We start from the raw sequence: 18,851 nt of genomic DNA, 5'->3' as shown, positions 1-18,851 counted from the left end.
GTCTCTCTCTTCCCCTTTTGCTCCCATCCCTGTGTCTCTCTCTGTCCCTCTATATTTCTCCCTCTCTCCCTCCATGACCCTCTTTCCCTCCCATGACCCTCTCTCCCTCCATGACCCTCTCTCCCTCCATGACCCTCTCTCCCTCCATGACCCTCTCTCCCTCCATGACCCTCTCTCCCTCCAGGACCCTCTCCCTCCATGACCCTCTTTCCCTTCCATGACCCTCTCTCCCTCCATGACCCTCTCTCCCTCACGGACCCTCTCTCCCGCCTAGGACCCTCTTCCCCCAGGACCCTCTCCCTCCATGACCCTCTCTCCATCACCCCATCTCTCTCCTAGGACCCTCTTCCCCCATGACCCTCTCTCCCTCCATGACCCTCTCTCCCTCCATGACCCTCTCTCCCTCCATGACCCTCTCTCCCTCCATGACCATCTCTCCCTCTTTGACCCTCTCTCCCTCTTTGACCCTCTCCCTATGCCTCCTGATACATTACATTGTAGCATGTGGCTGTTGATCAGATAGTGGTGTAACTAATGAAAAGCTTCATAGAAGCGACAGGGAGAGATGAATAAAGCCGCCGCCGCGCTGCGTCGCTCATGGCCCCGCGCTCGCATACGGCCACACCAGGGGTCGGAGCTTAACCGCTACTTACGTTGATGAATCACACGGCAGCGTGCCAGCGTCACCTGCGAGTCAAGGTTAAAAAACACGAAACGCAGCCGGGCGTTCCGAACGAGGGAGAGAGGGGAGGGAGAGAGGGGAGGGAGAGAGGGAGCGATGGGCAGGGAGCGAGGGAGGGAGGGAGAAAGCTGCCTCTTCTGATAGAGAATTAATGCGTTTACTGGAAGTGGGCACGGGAGGGGGGGATGGTTGAGCGAGAGGTTGCAAAACAGGGAATTGAGAATTAATTGAAGACATCTGTGCTGCTCAAGATGGCCGCTGCTGTGGAGGATTTGGGGGTTAGCAGAGGGGGTGGGGGTAGGGTGGGGGGGGGGGGGGGTGCTGGGAGTGAGGGAAGAGGGGGGGAGCAGTTCAAAACGTCCTCCTGCCCAAGGAGACGCCTCTGATGTTATCCAGAGATGGCTGGAGGTCTATCAAGATAACATTTTGCTGTGTGTGTGTGTGTGGGTGTGTGTGCATGTCTTTGGATGTTTGTGTGCATGAACGCGTGCCAGCTCTGATCTAAACAATCACATCTGTAGTCAATAGAAATGCGCGTGGCTTAGAGGTGGTCAATTGTGTCTGACCTTCAGGTGTGTCTGCCTCGGCCAATCGATGAGTAGCACACCACAGCCGATGCGAGCCAAACATCCAATCAGTGCAACAATACAGACACCATCGCACAAACACATACAAGACTCAGAAAACAGAAGGACACACAGTATTCACACAAGCCCATACAGGGATGCAGCAAATGGAATATCACGCACACACACAAACACACACACACTAAAACACACTCAAAGAAGTCCTCACTGAATGCCAATGTAATCAACCAATCAATCAAGCTCTAGATGCCACACAATGTTGCAAATGAGGATCCAGAATCATTAACTACTGTCCACTAGTGATCCCCTGTCGCAGTATATAAACATCTTCTTCTTTCTTGCTCTGTCTCTCTTGTCTCTCTCACACTCTCTCGCTCTCGCTCGCTCATTCTTGCACGCTCTTTTTCGCTCTCAATCTCTCATTCTGCTTCACTCTCTCTCTCACTCTCTCTATTTCCCTCCTTCCCTCACACTCTCTCTTTCTCTCTCTCTTTTTTTTTCTCTCTCTCTCTCTCTCGCTCTCATGTATTTATATATGTGCAGGTTTGGTGAGCCAGTGTTTTTGTAATATATTTACTGGAATTACCTTGTCATTTTCTGAAAGGTTACAACAAGCACCTGTGATGAATAGGCACATGCCACACACATACCGTATCGTACACACACACACACACACACACACACACACACACACACACACACACACACACACACACACACACAGCCTTGGTTGCAGTAGGCAACATCATTCTGTGTGTGTGTGTGTGCACGGTGCGTGTCTGTACATATTAGAGTAACCAGGCTTTTGGGTTGCATCACAGGGAAGCAGAAAGTCCTGAACCGATCACCTGAGGATGGAGAGTCTGTCTGCTCCCACCCGCCTGGGAGAGAGACAAACGACTTGAGACAGAGAGAGAGAGAGAGAGAGAGAGAAATATAAATATATATATATAAATATATATATGGACAAAGGGGCACAGACAGTTTGTGCGGAGGGAGACACACAGCGAGAGAAGGGAAGAGAGACAGCCAGAGAGACAGAGAGAGAGAGTAAACTAAACAGACTTACAGAATGAGTGAGTGTGTGAGGGCCACCATGGGCCCCTCGGGGGCCCCAGGATTCTGCAGCTTCCCAGGCTGAGAACTCAGTAAAGTAAATATCACCCTACAACTACACTAAGTGGACTGCAATAATGTCACTTATTATACTGTTGAACACATTTTATTATAATACAATTTCAGTTGTTTTGTTATATTGTTAATTAGAGGAAAACATCTAGGTAATAATGTTTAATAAATAACATGACTGAGTGAGTTAGGAGATTGGGGTTAAGTGAAGGCAAGCTGTGTATCCTACAGAGAATGAAAGTGATAGGGAGAGGGACGGACAGAGGGTGAGAGTGAGAGAGAGAGAGAGAGCTAGAGAGAGAATGAGAGAAAGAAAGAGCTAGAGAGAGAGAGGAAAAAAAGACCTCAGGGAAATGAAGAACAGCGAAAGACAGAGGTGGGGGCAAGAAGAGTATGAAGGGAACGAGTGGTGTAAAACAAGTAGAGCAGGGGCGAGAGAGAAATAATATGTGTAGAGAGAGAGAGCGAGATAGATGAATAAATGGATCAGGAGAGTGTGCGTGCGTGTGTGTGTAGAAAGAGAAACAGTGGCACTGGAGATCGAGAGAGAAGACGAGAGAGAGAGAGAGAAGGAGAGAGAGTGATAGAGAGAGGGAGAATGTCTGTGTGTTCAGAGAGAGAGGGCGGGGGCGGGGGGGGGGGGGGGAAGTTATCCAGAGAGAGTGAGTGAGGTGGAGAGATTGGGCCGGAGAGAGAGAGAGACACACACACATACTAAGACATACACACATACACACACACACAGCGGAGAGAGAGAGAGGGAGGTTGGGGGGGGGGTGTCTCTCTAGAGGGAGGGTGAGGCAGAAAGATTGAGCCACAGAGAGAGAGACACACACACACACACACACACACAGCTCAGGGAGAGAGAGAGAGAGCGAGAGAGAGAGAGACACACACACAGAGCTCTGGGAGAGAGAGAGAGACACACACACACACACACACAGAGCTCAGGGAAAGAGAGACACACACACACAGCCAGAGAGCGATTCGGAGCAGTGAGAGAGAGAGAGAGAGCGAGAGCGTCTAAGGCAGGAGTCGCTACAGAGGTGCTCAGACTACTGCGCTGAGCGGAGAGTGCACACCACAGTCGACAGCGCTCTCGGATTGAACCCACACGCACGCACTCACACACACACACACACACACACTCGCGTGCACATCAGCGACACGCACACACACACACACACACACACACACACAGATCCCCTGGGAGTACATGAGGCATGCCCAGGCAGCGGGCTCCGGACTCAGTGACAGAGAGAGCGGGGGGCCGGCGAGGAGACTCTCAGCCCCATGCGTGAGCAGCCATGGAGGGAAGCATGTTCTTCGGTGAGTCGCTGCCTCTGGAGCTCCGGTCCGCACCGCTCCGGAGCCGACTGGTTTACATGTGGAGCTGTGAATGTTCATTCAGTCTCCTCTCCTCTCAGAGCGGAGAGATTGTGTTTATTTGATATGTATGGGGGAAATATATATCGTTGACGGTAAAGAGGTTTCTCGTTTTTAATCATGTATTTATGTTTGTAAGTATTTTTTATTTTAGTATGTATGTAAATATATATACATATTGATGCACATGTATATTACATTTTTTGAATGAATGTTTATTTGTTAAAACATGGTTTTGTGTCTATGTCCGTGTTATTGCTCTTTACTGAGAAGTGAAAATGCATGAGAGACTGGGTTTTCTATTACTCCAAAACAATCCTGTTCTGTGTGTGTGAAATTGTGTGTTTATTTGTGTGTGTGTGCGTGCCTGTGTGCTTACGCGTGTGTGTGTGTGTGTGTGTGTTTTAATGTCTGTGTATGTGCAATTCTATCAGTGTATTTGTGTTTATATTGATATATGTGTGTTTGTGTATGTTTGTGTTTATGTGTGTGCGTGTGTTTTCTACATGCACGCTGTCTAGTTATTCATGTGTCATCATGAATGCGCGGTCAGATGGCCTTTGCTCTATGTGGACGTTGTGAGTTGTTTGTGCGTGTGTTGCTTCTGCCAGGCACTCGCTGATGGACAGTTTGCTTTTAAGGTTGACACACATACAAACACACACACACACACACACACACACACACACACACACACACACACACACACATACTGAGTGGATCTAAAAAGGTGATGACACACACATTAACCTACACACAACACAGACATACTGCGCAACAAGCAAATTGTCGCACGCCGACGCATGCACACACATGACGCATGCACACACATACCACCACACACATTATGCACACTCTTAAAAAAATGCACAAACACACACACACACACACACACACACACACATATCAACACACATGTGTACACTAACACAGGCACACATACGTTTACTCACCAGCATACACACACACCACACACTGACCCCAACAAACATCCTGTACACAAAAACACTCAACACTTATTCAACAAAAACACACAAAAAACATACCTTGTGCTCCTATTAGTCTCAATTCCATTTCCCGAGATTCAGATTTAACCAGCGTCAGCCCTGGCTGTGACCCGGCTACCACTAGTTAATCTACAGAACTCCAGATGATGGATGCAGAGAGATATACAAACACAAAAATGTATATGGAGGGGGGGAGGGGCTTAAGTGTAGCAGAATTCAGAAAGGTAGGTCAAGTGAGAGGAAAGAAAAGGCACTCTGAAAATGTCTGTGAATAGATAGAAAAGAAAAGAACAGACCACTCACAGAGGGAGGGAGAAAGACAGCGAGAGAGAGAGTGAGAAGGGGGGGAGATGGGAGACAGTAAGGGAGGGAGAGAGAGGTAGAAAGGGAGAGAGACAGAGAGAGAGACAGAGAGAGCGACAGAGAGGCCGCGAGAGAGATTCACAGTTGGAACAGAAAGAGACAGAAAAGGCGGAGAGGAGAGAGAGCTTCTCCCCTAAGTCTGATGGAGAGGAGACAAGGGGGTGGCGGGGGGGGGGGGGGGGGGGTTGTGTCGTGCATTTGGGCCGTCTTAAGGCGGACTGAATGCGTGAGTGGCTGCTCTTAACGCACTCCTCACATGGATGGCTTACAGTCACATCACAGGAATAATTACACCATGATCTCTGGAGTGGAGCGGAGGGGAGTGTGGGGGGGTGGTTGGGGGAGGAGAAGGAGAAGGAGAAGGAGAGAAGAGGAGGGGGGAGGACGAGGAAGGGGATTGGATCGTGTAGAATGTAGAAGTCTCTTCTATGGTTGGTTGGGCTTAATGTGATCTCCGGTGGCTTGTCATATAAGGATTCTCTCAGCGCTGGGTGTTTTAAGGTGTGTGTTTGTGTGTGTGTGTGTGTGTGTGTATGTGTGTGTGTGTGTGTGTGTGTGTGTGTGTGTGTGTGCCTCAGTGTGTTTGAATGTGTGTCATTCATTCTGAATGACACATTCTGCATGTGTGTCTGTCATGTGTGTCTGTCTTGGTGTGTGAGTCTCCAGTTGAAGCTTGTGTGTATATGGTCGTGTCTGCACATGTGTGTCTCCTGCGTGACTGTGTGTGTGTTGTGTCTGACTGTGTCGTTGTGTCTGCATGTGCTTGTTTGTGTGTGTCCCTGTGTGTGCGTGCCTGTGTGAATGTGATTGTAATATTTTAATATGTGGGTGCTGGCATCTGTAGTGTATCTGAGTGTGTATTTCTTTGCGTGTGTGTGTGTGTAAATACGTGTGCACTACAGGTGTGTGTCAGAACAGACAGCGATATCTAACTGAATTAAACAAGCCATAAGATGCAGGCTGGTGGAGGTTGTGGCTGTGGTGGTTGTGGTGGTAGAGGAAGGAGGAGGTGGTGGTGATGGTGGTGGTGGAGGAGGTTGTTGTGACGGAGGAGGAGGAGGTTGTGGTGGTGAGGGTTGTGGTTGTGGTGGAGGAGGTTGTGATGTTGGAGGTAGAGCTGGTGTTGGGTGGCTCCCCTCAGGTGTGAGTGTTCCCGGAGCTTCTGGAAGGAAAAAGCAGCCGAGTCTTGGTGGTGCGGGCCGCTCTCCCAGCAGCCAGACTGCCGCTGTGAAGCGCACGCTTCTCACAGCGGAGGAGGAAACGATGAGTGTGCACGCCACCACGCCGCCGCGCACTCCGGCGGTAATCACAACGGACTCGGGGAGCGGAATATTTCGGGCGTACGTTCCTACCCCCCCTCCCCCCCCCCCCCTCACTGCCCCTCTCTCTTACCAGAAGTTGTGCGTTAGGGAAAGGATTAGCAAAGGAAGACATTTTCCAGAGACAGGACATTCACCGCCGAAATAAACAGGAAACAGTGACAAGAAAAGAGAGAAGAAAAAAGCACATGGGGTTTTATTTCGGTGATTTTGGTCGGAATTATTTGGAAGGGAGGGAAGGTGAGGGCTTGGGGGGACGGTCAGGATGGGTGAAACAACACAGGGACACACTGCTGTGAGACCGAACTCCACTGCTGGAAACTCAAAGCGTTTTTCCTTTTAAATGTAATTGAATCACAATTAAATCACAGGAGCACACAGGTTAATGATGAGCCCCCCGTCCCCCCCCGCCCCCACCCCAAATCACCGGCTCCCATCCCTCTCTCTTCCTCAGAGTTGTAATGTAACAGCTGAAAATAGATCAAAAATAAATAAGGCCGTAATGGAATGCTCCTCCTGTTGTAGATAAAACACAGAAAGGACACACACGCACGCACGCACACACACACACACACACACACACACACACACACACACACACACACACACACACACACACACACACACACACAGTCCACAGCGCACAGCCCTAACAACAAGCCATTATTATTTCAATTATTCATTCATACATTTATCTGTTTAGTATTTAATACATTTATTTATTTCGTTTTCATGTTGGTGGTGGGAGGAGGGGGGTTGGAGGTTCATGTGTGTGTTTAGACTGCGTGTATGTGTGTGCGCGTGCATGTGTTTACGTGTGCGTGTGTAGATGGAGAGAAGGTCGCAGTGTGTATGTGTGTGTCCTTGCGGATGGGGGTTCCCGCGGTGCTTCGGGGCAGAGCAGAGCAGCGGTGTTCCTGGTTAACCTCACTTTACAGACCAACGGGAGCCGGGCGCTTGGATCATTTTCACAGCTGTTTTTATTATTGCACCGAGGGCCACGCAGTTTAAGTGTGTGTGCACAGGGATGCCTGCGTGTGTGTGTGAGTGTGTGCCCGCGGCCGTGTGGGAGTGTGTGTGCACACGTGTGTGTGTGTGTGTGTGTGTGTGTGTGTGTTGAGTGGGGGGGCAAACTCCAAGCATTGTGTCAAGCGTTTTCTGGATGCATTAGAAAAATACCCTTTAAATACTCCCTTCTCTGACAGATTAATTGGAAATGGTTTTATAAATATATGCATGTCACACAATCAAAACACACCCTTTCAACAGCTTTTATTTTGATGTGTTTTATCTGGAGCGACGTGATTTCTAAACCCCTTCTTCTCCTCCCGGTACGAGCGGAGGGTCACCGAACACAATTAGCCAAAGCCCCCCCCGTGCAAAACCTGTCCGCCTTAAGTGCATCTGGCTTGTCATCAGCATACCAAATAGCCTTCTTTCTTCCCCTCCGTTGAACTCAAGTTTATCACATAATTGGATTTATATTTGCCCAGGGAGATGAGACGACCATAAGGGTTATTTTCTTCAAATGTCATTTTTTTTTTACCGTTTTCAATACGCCCTAGCCGGCGGTCCGTCCAGCCGCTCAGGATCCCAGCCTTTCCGGACACATCTTATCTGAGGACTGGGCTGGGTGGGGGGGGGGGGGGGGGGGGGTGACGGTGGTGGTGCAAGAGAGCTGGTGGTGCATAGAGAGCTGGGGAAAGTGATTAATAATTCACATTCCAAACATGGCTTTTACTCTCTCTCTCGCTCGCTGCCCGTTTCTCTCTCGTCCTCAAAGCAGCGCCGCAGAAGTAAAAGAAAAAAGAGTCTCAGCCAAGAAATTGATATCGGCCTATATTTACATATTTTTTCTTGTCAAAAGGATAAAAGTAGGACATGAAAACGGCTAGAATATGCAGGGAGAGTGTGCTGTCTTTGTCGTTACATGCATACATACATGACTTATTGAGAAATGTTTGCGTAGGGAAGCATTAAGTGTTACTTACACAAAGCGATATGGAACGGCTGCCAGAGGTGTTAGTAACCGTGTTCCAGGGATCATTTACAACTCTATTGCTCCCCCTGGTTCGTTGTTTTGAGAGGGACATTTCAATTGAAAGATAATTACCAAAAGTCACATGATTGCGCTGCAACTGAATTAGATTTGGAACAGGATTAGGAGAATTCTCTTATTTCCATGAAAGAGTCTTCTCTGTAGACTTCTGGGACATTCCTAAACCAGCAGGTTTTTGCGTTATAAACAAACAATACAAGTGTAAGCAAAGCTCCCACCTCTTCCAATCCAGGTGACATTCAACGTTCACACATTCAATCAGAATCCAGAGCCGTGTAAGCAGAAGGGAAGGCCAGTTGTTTCAAGAAGTGTTTCGATCTCCCAGCAATAACGGACCTCTTATGTCTGTTGCCCTTTGCTTTTATGTTACAACTTGGTCCACATTTGACGGTTTACTTACATCTTGTCTTGCTGCCCAAAGGGCAGGGAACGGCCTCCATAACGTTGATAAGGAAAACGTGTGCCAGAAAACGCTGGTTGAAAACCTCAGACGCCGCATGCCTCTGGGCCATACACGTCTCCCCTCCTGTTGGGAGCGCTCCTCTCCGCGGCTCGCTGCTGCAGACCAAACCTCCTTTCATCAGCCGGGAGTCTGCCTGGCCCTCTTTAAAGCACCGCCCTCCAGTGTTTTGGTCGTTTATTGTGAACACTGATGTTGTACTGACACAACGCACTCCACCTTGAAATTCATATCAGTCGTTTTCGTAGTCAAACTATTTGATCTAGATTAGAGATCAAAATGTCTTCCTCGTTTGAAATAGCTAGCACATAAAAATAACAGAATATTATATATTTTTTACAATTTGAAGGGCTAATGTGTAAAACATTTGTGAATATTGACATTGACAAGTGAGTTTCAGAAAATATCAAAGCCAAATTTCCCCAGATGCGATATTGATTTGTTTACTGCCTTGGTATCTGCAGTCGCTTAAGAATCAATTATCCCAACTTCTGAAGTGTGCTCTGAGAAACTAAGAGCAAGAGCGAAGCGGGAAAGGACAACTCCCCCGGGGACAGGCTTCAACCCCCTCTGACCTATTGACCCTTCTGGTTCGGGTTAGAGAGAAAGGGAATATCTGTCTGGCTCTCGGCTTGCTGCCTAATGACTTCATGGATTCCAGTGCTCCGAGTTCAGCGTGTTTCTGCACGGAGTTCATTCAGTTGGTCTATTATTGAGCAGGCTTGTGATCGTGGACGCCCATCTTATCAGCCCTTCTGAATGTTACTGTAGCCGCGATGGTCGTTATGACATCGCTATGATATCTGGTCGGATGTCTGGCTTACCCTGAGGCCCTACGGTTAGGAGCCAGGTGCCTATTATTAATGAAAGAAGGTTCAATACCAGGGGGGATTTTTGGACAGGATAGTACTAAAGCTAGCGGCTGATTTCTGAAAAGATCAGGTTAGAAGCCAGGGACCAACTTTCAACTGATTACGTTTTTTTGTGAGGGGCCCATTTTCGGGCGACATGCTGGAATGTTCCCCTGTGTTCGGGCATGTCCGGGGGACATGTTCTCTGAGTGATCGCAGCCAGTGTAACACGAGATAAATCACCTTTATTTCGAAATCGTGTCAGTTCAAAGGGCCCCTGCACGGAGCCCCAGGGCCCACTTTTAACGAAGGACTCGAGAAGTGCCTGTCTCCATGGCGTGAGGTGAAGGCAGGGGTACGGGCGGCCTGGTGCCATTGACGCAGGTCCAACAGTTATAACACCAAAAATACATTCCTGGGGCAAGATTCGAAAAACGCCCAAACCGCAGCCACGTCCCCCATCCATCAGACCGGCGTTCAAAACGCTTTCCAGCCCGCTTGAAACCGCTCCGCATTACCGAGCACGGAACATCTAGCTCCACGCTATCCGTCACCCCCGACGCACGGCGCTAATCTCTCCCCCCCCCCCCACACACTTCCCCTCTCCCCCTGCCGGCCTGACGTCTTTAAAAAGAACTGGCCCGGGTCCTTCGGTTGGATGACACAGGGGGGTGGATGCAGGCCGGGGGAGGGGCTTGGCCCGGCCCCGTGCTCCTGTGGCGTGACGTCACGCGGCATGTTGAGCCCTTGGCGTGTGACGGTTCGACACCTGGAGGACATGTTCTCCTCGGGGCGAAACGGCGGCAGCGCCTCGCCGGGAGACGCCGCCGTGGCGCTGCTTTTTCCAACAGATGGTCGCTCTGCGGCTGACAGAGAGAGAGACAGAGAGAGACAGAGAGAGGAGGGGGAATGAGAGCGGGAGAGGGAGAGAGTGAGGGGGAGAGAGCTGGACGGATGGAGAAAGGGCAGAGGAAGAGGGAGAGCTCCCATCTCTCTTGGGAGGGGGGAGGGAGATGGATGGCGAGAGAGACATGGAGAGAGGGGGAGGGCTGGAAAGGGAGGGGAAAGGGGGATGGGGAGAGATGACAGAGAGAGAAAGATGGATGGATGGGGAGAGAGGGATGATGAAAAATGAGGGAGAGTGGAGGCAGTTGACGCAGGGAGATGGATGTAGAGAGGGGAAGGGAACGGGATAGAGAGCTAGAAAGAGAGAGAACCGAGAGAGATATATTTGAGAGAAAGGGAAGCCAGAAGAATGGATATATATATATATGAGCCCCCCCCCCCGCCCCCACCCCACATCACCGGCTCCCATGTGGGGATATATGTGGGGATATATATATGTGTAGTTTTTGGGGTCCATTTTTTTTTATGACATTTTGTGTTTTTCGTTATCTGGTCTTTACCGCTGCCAAGGGAAGGAAAAAAAAACATATTTATATGTCTCACAACGACGATTTAATACCATATTTAGCCCAGCTTTAGGTTCCTGCTGGCCCAGAGTTGCTCGCTTGTTAAATATGCAGCGAGAGAAAAAAAGAAAAATGTCCCTCTGGTTCTCATTACAGGTTTGCGAAATGACTTGTAATTCTTAATGTTTTCGAAGACGGCGATAGTTCTCTATTTTTTCCCTATTTTTAATTTAATCTCCCATGTTTAAAGCCAACCGTGTGCTGTTTCCAATTTGTGCGTTTATAAAGCATGTTTTTCTGGCGTGGTGTTCTCATACGACAATAAAAGTGAACTATTTACTTTTTGTTTCAACTAGAGCGATGCATAGCGGAGCCCCCCTTCTTGTCTCTGAATCATCCGAGGTGCAGCAGCACATCTTCACCGATGCTTTTAATGTGAAAGAGCACTTGTTTGGACAAGACAAACTAAATATTAAAACGTCACTGGAACAGGGAAACACACAAGGTGGCAATTTTAATCACAGCTAAGTGTCTTCTCCGAGGAAAAGTTTTCACCGCAATCCAAACAACTTTTATTTCCATTGCAAAACTACAAAACAGGAGGTTCTTAAAATGGTCGGGCCAAGCGTTTTTCAACAAAAGCCAGCAAAATTATGTATTTCCTTCTCGAGCGTCTGCTAGATGTTTAGTGTGAGTCCATTACTCCAGACCACCATCACAGCAGAGGTCATTAAAAGGTGCTGCATACAACATTCAACATTTTCTACATCGCATTTGGTGCTGTCTCGCACCAGTCAATCAATTGTCGTTAACCAATAACACTCGCAGGCATTTCCGCATGGATTACTAATGGAGCTGGAGAAATGTAAGTGGTGGAGCTCTCAAAGTTCCTTGAGGACTTCTGCCTTGATCAGTTTTAACTTGTTTAAGTACGGACCCATCTTTAAAAGCCGTGTGGATGTTTCCCCAATATCCCGGTACACCAATCCAATAATTCTTAAAAAAAAGGAAATAAAGTTCTAAAAATACGTGAATGTTATCAAACTATTTATGGGATAGTATGCACATTTCCCTTTGTAACATTTTCCAGCATTTGGATTTCTATACATACATTTCATTTATACATATTTGTACATTTATACATTAAATACAGATGATGTAAAACGTACAATCGTGATTATACTGTAATACATAAAGTACATAATACTGTTATGCATACAGTACATACAGTTTATTTGATGGTACATATACTCTCTTACAGTACTCTATTACAGTATATGTACATACAGTACATATACTGTAATACATAAAAAACATATACTGATAAATAGATAAATACATTACATACTCTACATATGATTCATACTAACCACTACAAATACTGTACCTGTAATAAATGCGGTACATATTCTACATACAATATTGTAATACATACTGTCATCACAGTACACTGTAATACAGGAACCATACGAGGACAACTCCAAACTCAATAGTCTTCCCATCTATATTTAATTCAGTCCGCTGTAAGGTTCCACGCACACTTCCTTGTCATGTCATTCCATATTGTCATTGTCAAGCCTCTACTCTGGGCTCCAATGTCTTTCCTTCCCCCGCTATCCCTGAGCGGGCCTTCCCCTCTGTGTATACAGGGTACACATGCAAAGGGTGGAGACATCTGTCTCTGGTTGGGATGGGGACAGCAGCACACATCCACCACCACCACCGCATGACAAACAAGGGGCTGCAGTCCCTTTCCATTACATGGCCACGGATTGATAAAATATACAAATTTGCAACAAGCAGTCAAACATCTTGTGGGGATAGAAAACACTCCATATTTCCATTCTGCTGATGGGATTAGTCAGCTGTGGCATTTGTTTTCTCTTTTTTGTGCCTTGTTTTGATTCACACAAGTCATGATTTAGTCATTAAATTGCATACGTACACAATATAGCAATCCAGACAAGTGATTTTATTTGTTATGACAAGAGCAGGACGTTCAGTCCAGGAGACTTTACGAGTGTCTGCTCGCTCAGTTTTGTAAAACATCATTACTCTAGAGAACACCATAAATATATATATATATATATATATATATATGTGTGTGTATATATGTACAGTGGTGGCTGGTGATAAAAATTGTTGGTGGGGCGCAGTAATAGTCTGGGGTTCCCCCCCCCCAAAAAAAAATTAATTTGGTAGATTTCATTTCCTGTATTCTGGTGCATTTTGGGGATCGCCACCTGTTACCTATTACCTACTATTCATTCAGATTCATAGCCTACATCCTGACTTGTAGGGCCTGGACAAGTTTACAAGCTTACCCATTGTTGTTATTATGATATTGAGGCAAATCATGATCACTGTCCTATAGCGTCCATTTTTTGTGAGTCTCAATGTCTATTTCAAATGCAGTTAGAAATATGGGACAGTTGCTTTATTTTGTTTATATGCTACAGCCCGAAAGACTAAATTAATATGTAACTTACTTGCTCCTTTTAAGTATAACATTGCTTGGGGAGTCCAATTCCACTGAAATGGGTGGAAAATGCTTTTACAACTCTGCTAGTTAGCGATCTATCTCTTATATGCATGAAGTTGCGTTGCGCGAATGCTGCTGAGGGAGGTAGCCTATTTGATTGATTCGCTGAATTGTCCAATCATGTGGTAATAAACAAATATGAAAAACAACACCATTAGTCTGGGGCACACACAAATTGCGACCTGAGGTGGAATTTTCATGCGCCAATGAAAAGCTGTCTCTGCTTGATGGACAGCAAAAGGTTTGCGAGCTCGCGTAGACTTATCGTGGCCGGCGCCCCTGACTTGAAGGAGGGCTTAATTTCGATTTACCAATAACAAGCCTAGCCTGGCCCAAAGAATTGACGTTCAGACACATTTAAATGGTTGCTGGCCAGGCAAGTACGGTCTATATCAATTAAACGAGGATAAACGCTATGTATTTTTGTTGATTTATTTAATATTTTTAATGGTTTATTCATCATAGTTGGCAGATATATTCAAGTGAATATTTCACGGAGGGGCGGCGCCCTAGCACCCTCTATTGACCCACCACCACTGTATACTGTATATATATATATATATATATATATATATATATATATACATCCTGTATTCCCACTGGCTGTCTGGAGGTTTCCTCTGACCATTTGTGGCTAGAAGCTGCATATCTTGTTGTTGCTGTTTCAAGACCAGTATGTCCGTAAGTTGTGGCGGCTATTCTGTCTTTATTTATTAACATAGCTGGCACTGGATGATAAAAGGTACTGGGATCAATCCCCGATGTCCGCAGCCAAACCAGTATGCGTCCTTGAGCGAGGCGCCCATAACCGGCTCCAGCTGAAAGGAACCAAACCCGATGACCCTGCCTTTGCAAGACACCTTCAGGTTGTTCTCATTCTGGGGATGTAGGGCTGCCGGCTCCCATGGGAACGCCCCTCCAATCAGGTTCAATCAGCAGGGATAGGTGGTGTGTCGCATCAACGCTTAATCAGCAGGTTGACTTGTCAGCCAATCAGAGGTTACGTAACCACGTCTACAAGTGGTAACTAGGGTTTGGTTCTCCCGTCGCTGTAAGTCACTGTGAGCGTCCTCTGAGTGACAATGGTCATCAAACACAGTTAAAGTACAGAGATGTTCTTGAAGCTAACGTGTGTGTGTGTGTGTGTGTGTCTCTGTGTGCTTCAGGTAGCGCATGTCAGAGCGGTCTCCTGCCAGCGCTGATGCGACCCTCCCACCCCATGATCCAGCCCTCACTGGGGGGGCTCAAGCAGTTCCTCCCCTTTCCCATGAGCTCTGCCTCCGCCTCCGCTGCCGCCGCCAGCCTCTTCCCCGGCTTCAGCACGGTGAGTCACACACACCCCCCCCCCCCCCGCCCCCACACACACACACATACACACACACGTATCCTTATGTGCACATCAGTGTGCAGATGCATAAGAAACTCATTGCAATGCAGTGAGTTAAACACGGGCCGAGTTCAAAACAGAGTTAGAAATGGAGTTAAACAGTTCAAAGTTGAATATAAATCGGAGTTGTTATGCCATTAAAAATGGACGATAGTTACGGTAATAATAACACTCCAATGCACTGCGGTGTTATTTAGATTTGTATGAATAACCAAACACTACTAATGGTTCTGCTAATGGATGACAGAGATAAAAAATGCATTAAGTCCGATGCCCCTGCGGTCGCGACGCCCGCTCCCATTGAAGTGGGTGAAACATAGGCAGTGTTTGCAGAGAGATCGAGAGTCTTAAGTGCTGAGCAACGCTACCTGCTGGGGTCGCCCTGTGAGAGCCGGATGAACGGGCTCATTCAGTCAGAGGTTATCGCGTTGTCCTCGGAGAGGACTCTTCCGTGGCTGTGAGGAGTCTCACTTGTATTCTTGTTGTTGTCCATTGCAGCATTGAGTCCAACCCGGTCCGCGCTATGCAGTACGTGTACGTTTTGCCGCTGACAGCACCAGCATGCCTTCTTCTAATTAGTCAGACAGATGGCTTCTCAGTAAACCATATGTGTACTCTTCATAAAGTAAAGGAGGAAGACTAATGAAACATATTATGGGATGCTTTGTTAGAGTTCCCACATTAAGATGCAGTACGGCAGTGAGTCCCAAACTCCTCCCTGCTGAGACACACCTGTGGAGATGCTTTTTGGCCCAGAACCCACTCAATATTCTGTGCAGTAAAATAAGCAATCCATTCTCATTACCATGTCCGAAATGAGTCCCAAGAAGTGAGATGACATTCCTCCATGTGTATCGATCATCAATACGGTATGACCCTATTCAATCTGCAAACCCGCCCCCTGATCAAGGGTAACAAACTGAAGGTTGACCAGTTGCTGCCGGTCCACCTGTGGCCCCCCTCGTTCCCCCCCTTGCACCCTAACGACGGATCATGACCCCCGGATTGAACACCACAGGTTACACAGCTTTGGTCCGGACCAGAACACGGCATCGACCGCAGGCCCGGCGAGGCGGGATCTCCTTTAACACGGCCCCGCGCCGTTCTCCCAGTGAGCACTTAGGAATGCAAAGGAAATCGATTGATTTCCCCCGCCCCCCCCCCAACTGTAGGAAGTGACGGGCCAATGTGCCATGTCAAGCTTTTCAGTTCGCCGTAGTCGTCAATAGGAAGAAAATAAATGAATAAACAAACAAACAAATGAGGGAATAAATAAATACTGAGCAGATGAATGAACTTAAGGACAAACGGGTGAATGGGACTCCTGAGGTGAAGAAGCCTCAAGGCCATGTGAAGTGCAATAGCATAGGGTTTATTTTTAAAAAAACACTGGAAACCAAACCAGAAATTAAATGAAATGAATTAAATGAGGCAGATGAGGGTGTAGAAGCTTCTCAGGACATGTGAGGTGCAGCAGGACGGAGGTCCTTTTAAAGACCGCTGGAAACCAAACCAGAAATAAATATGGAAGACAGCTGGATAAGACGGAAACACACAGACACACAGCATGCACGCACACTCACAAGTACTCACATACACATACACAGAGACACATGCACGCACCCGCACACGCATGACACTAAGACATACTGTATGTCCAGACACAAACATGTGTGCAGACACACAATTACAGTCACAGGAAGAGGTCTTTGACATATGGATGAATCACACACACACACACACACACACACACACACACACACACACACACACACACACACACACACACACACACACACACACACACACACACACACGGCCGGGGACATACGGGGACAAGGCTAGGCCAAATAGTTTGAGTGCCATGAGAAAGTTGGGCAGAGCAGCACCCCATGCCCTCCCCTTCCTGCTAATCTGTATTTAACAGACTTTTCCACAGATAATGAGTAATGCACTGGGAAGCCTCCACACTGAGGAAAGCTGATACTGGATTAACAGCAAGCAATCACCTCTCACACACTCTCTCTCTCACACACACACACACACACACACACACACACACACACACACACACTCGTGTTCAATCTCCTACTGTCGCTGTCAATCTCCGTACCCTTTCCTGCTCTCATCATAATGCTTATATCTGTCACAGCGTATTGACGCCATTTAAATAGGAAACGTAATCCACCAACAGTGCTATTTAATAACTGGTGATTAATCATGTTATTCTGTGCTTTTCTGTTTTCTAGTTTGATTCACCGTCTTCTTTCTAATAAAGTATATTGTTGAAAGTGTTAGCAATGGGCTCTCCCTTGCATAGTTGTTTTAGCAGTTGGTTTAGTGCAAGAATGGTCAGTTTCGCGCCAGGGCATTGGTGGCTGCCTCACGAGGGTTGCTTTAGTAGACGATTTAGCACCAGTCCAGTTGGTTAAGCACTTGCTTTAGCGTGCGGGCGGTTGAATTATCATGAGGGCAGTTGCCTTAGCACAACTTTTAACGTTAAGAAATTGAAGCCAACCAAGTTGTTTTTTATTCATGCGAATGTATCCACCAAAAGACACGTTCTAATGTTTTCAAAGATTTTATTTTCCTCTGTAAAACATAATGAAATAAAGAAATTGGAGGGGAGTTTGATTTAGTGGCTAAGCTGAAGCTAGTTTCCATCTGCGCACTCCCAGCAAAAGGATAAAGCATTATCAACGACGGTGAGGTCAGATGGACTCATATGCACCGGGGCACTGTAAACATTAATGCTCACTTTTTTATAAAATAATCCTATAGGATGTGATCACCGAAACTTTTCCATTTGTCTTACGCAACATGTCTGTGATGTTGTGTCTTTGCAAGCACTGCATTTGAAAGGTGACCTTTTTCTATCCAACGTTAAGTTGAAGTTGTAGGAGATGGGAGAAACTGTGTTCTAGTATTTGCATTTAAATTTACATTTAGGAGATATAGCAGATGCTTTTATCCAAAGCGATTTACAGTCAGTGCATTTGTAAGAAGAGAGAGAAACAATATATCACTGTTGGTACAGTAAAGATACTCCTAGAAATAAGTGCCTAGCACTTACAATTTCTAGGTAAAACCATTCCCCGTATACAGCAAAGATAGCTATGCTACACAAATCCTAAGTACTATTTTGAAGTGCCAGGGCGTGCAACATACAATAAGAGCGTACATTAAGTGTCAGGACATACAACATACAATAAGTGCGTAAAAAGAGGGTTGTTTTTAGGAGAGTAAGGGAGGAGAAGGTGTGGTGGGGGGTAAGGGACAAAGCTATGCTGAGTCCAGGTGAATTCGAGTGAGTCGAGTCTATTGCGGAGGCTGGTTTGCGACTCTGCGGTTCTGATGTCGGCAGGGAGCTTGTTCCACCATCGCGGTGCCAAAATACAATATAGTGGGTTTTGAGGGGGTGTGTATCTATATTTGTAAGCGGTTTATAGGCATCTTCTGCAGAAATAAGTTCAGTAATCGGTATTCTAAATATAATTCTGGGTTGACAATTTACGCCTACCCGGCTCAGAAATTGTGCTTTTGAGGAGATTATATTCAATGTGTTAAAGCTAAAAATAATACCCATTCACGGCCATGCCTTCCTGTAGGCTTGCAAGGTGTTATTAATCCTCTTGCCAGGTCTTTGTGCGATCTTGTCTCCACTGATT

The 18,851-nt window shown here is 46.9% G+C and overlaps 1 protein-coding gene across 1 annotated transcript in view; it reads left to right on the top strand.

The window, feature by feature from the left end:
• Positions 1 to 3,483: 3,483 nt before the first annotated feature.
• The window catches only part of znf385d (zinc finger protein 385D), a gene marked incomplete at its 3' end in the record, with an annotated part of 62,006 nt that continues 46,638 nt past the window's right edge, over positions 3,484 to 18,851 (top strand). The window contains exons 1-2 of the mRNA XM_084471933.1: positions 3,484 to 3,726; positions 14,963 to 15,120. Of these exons, the coding sequence (XP_084328059.1) occupies positions 3,705 to 3,726; positions 14,963 to 15,120 (180 nt within the window). The 5' untranslated portion in view covers positions 3,484 to 3,704. The remainder of the gene's footprint in view (positions 3,727 to 14,962; positions 15,121 to 18,851) is intronic.

Source organism: Micromesistius poutassou (assembly GCF_964030765.1).
Source record: "Micromesistius poutassou genome assembly, chromosome: 8".
Lineage (NCBI taxonomy): Eukaryota > Metazoa > Chordata > Actinopteri > Gadiformes > Gadidae > Micromesistius > Micromesistius poutassou.
The sequence above is the reverse complement of the archived record's forward strand: the minus strand, read 5'-3'. Positions and strand labels throughout refer to the sequence as shown.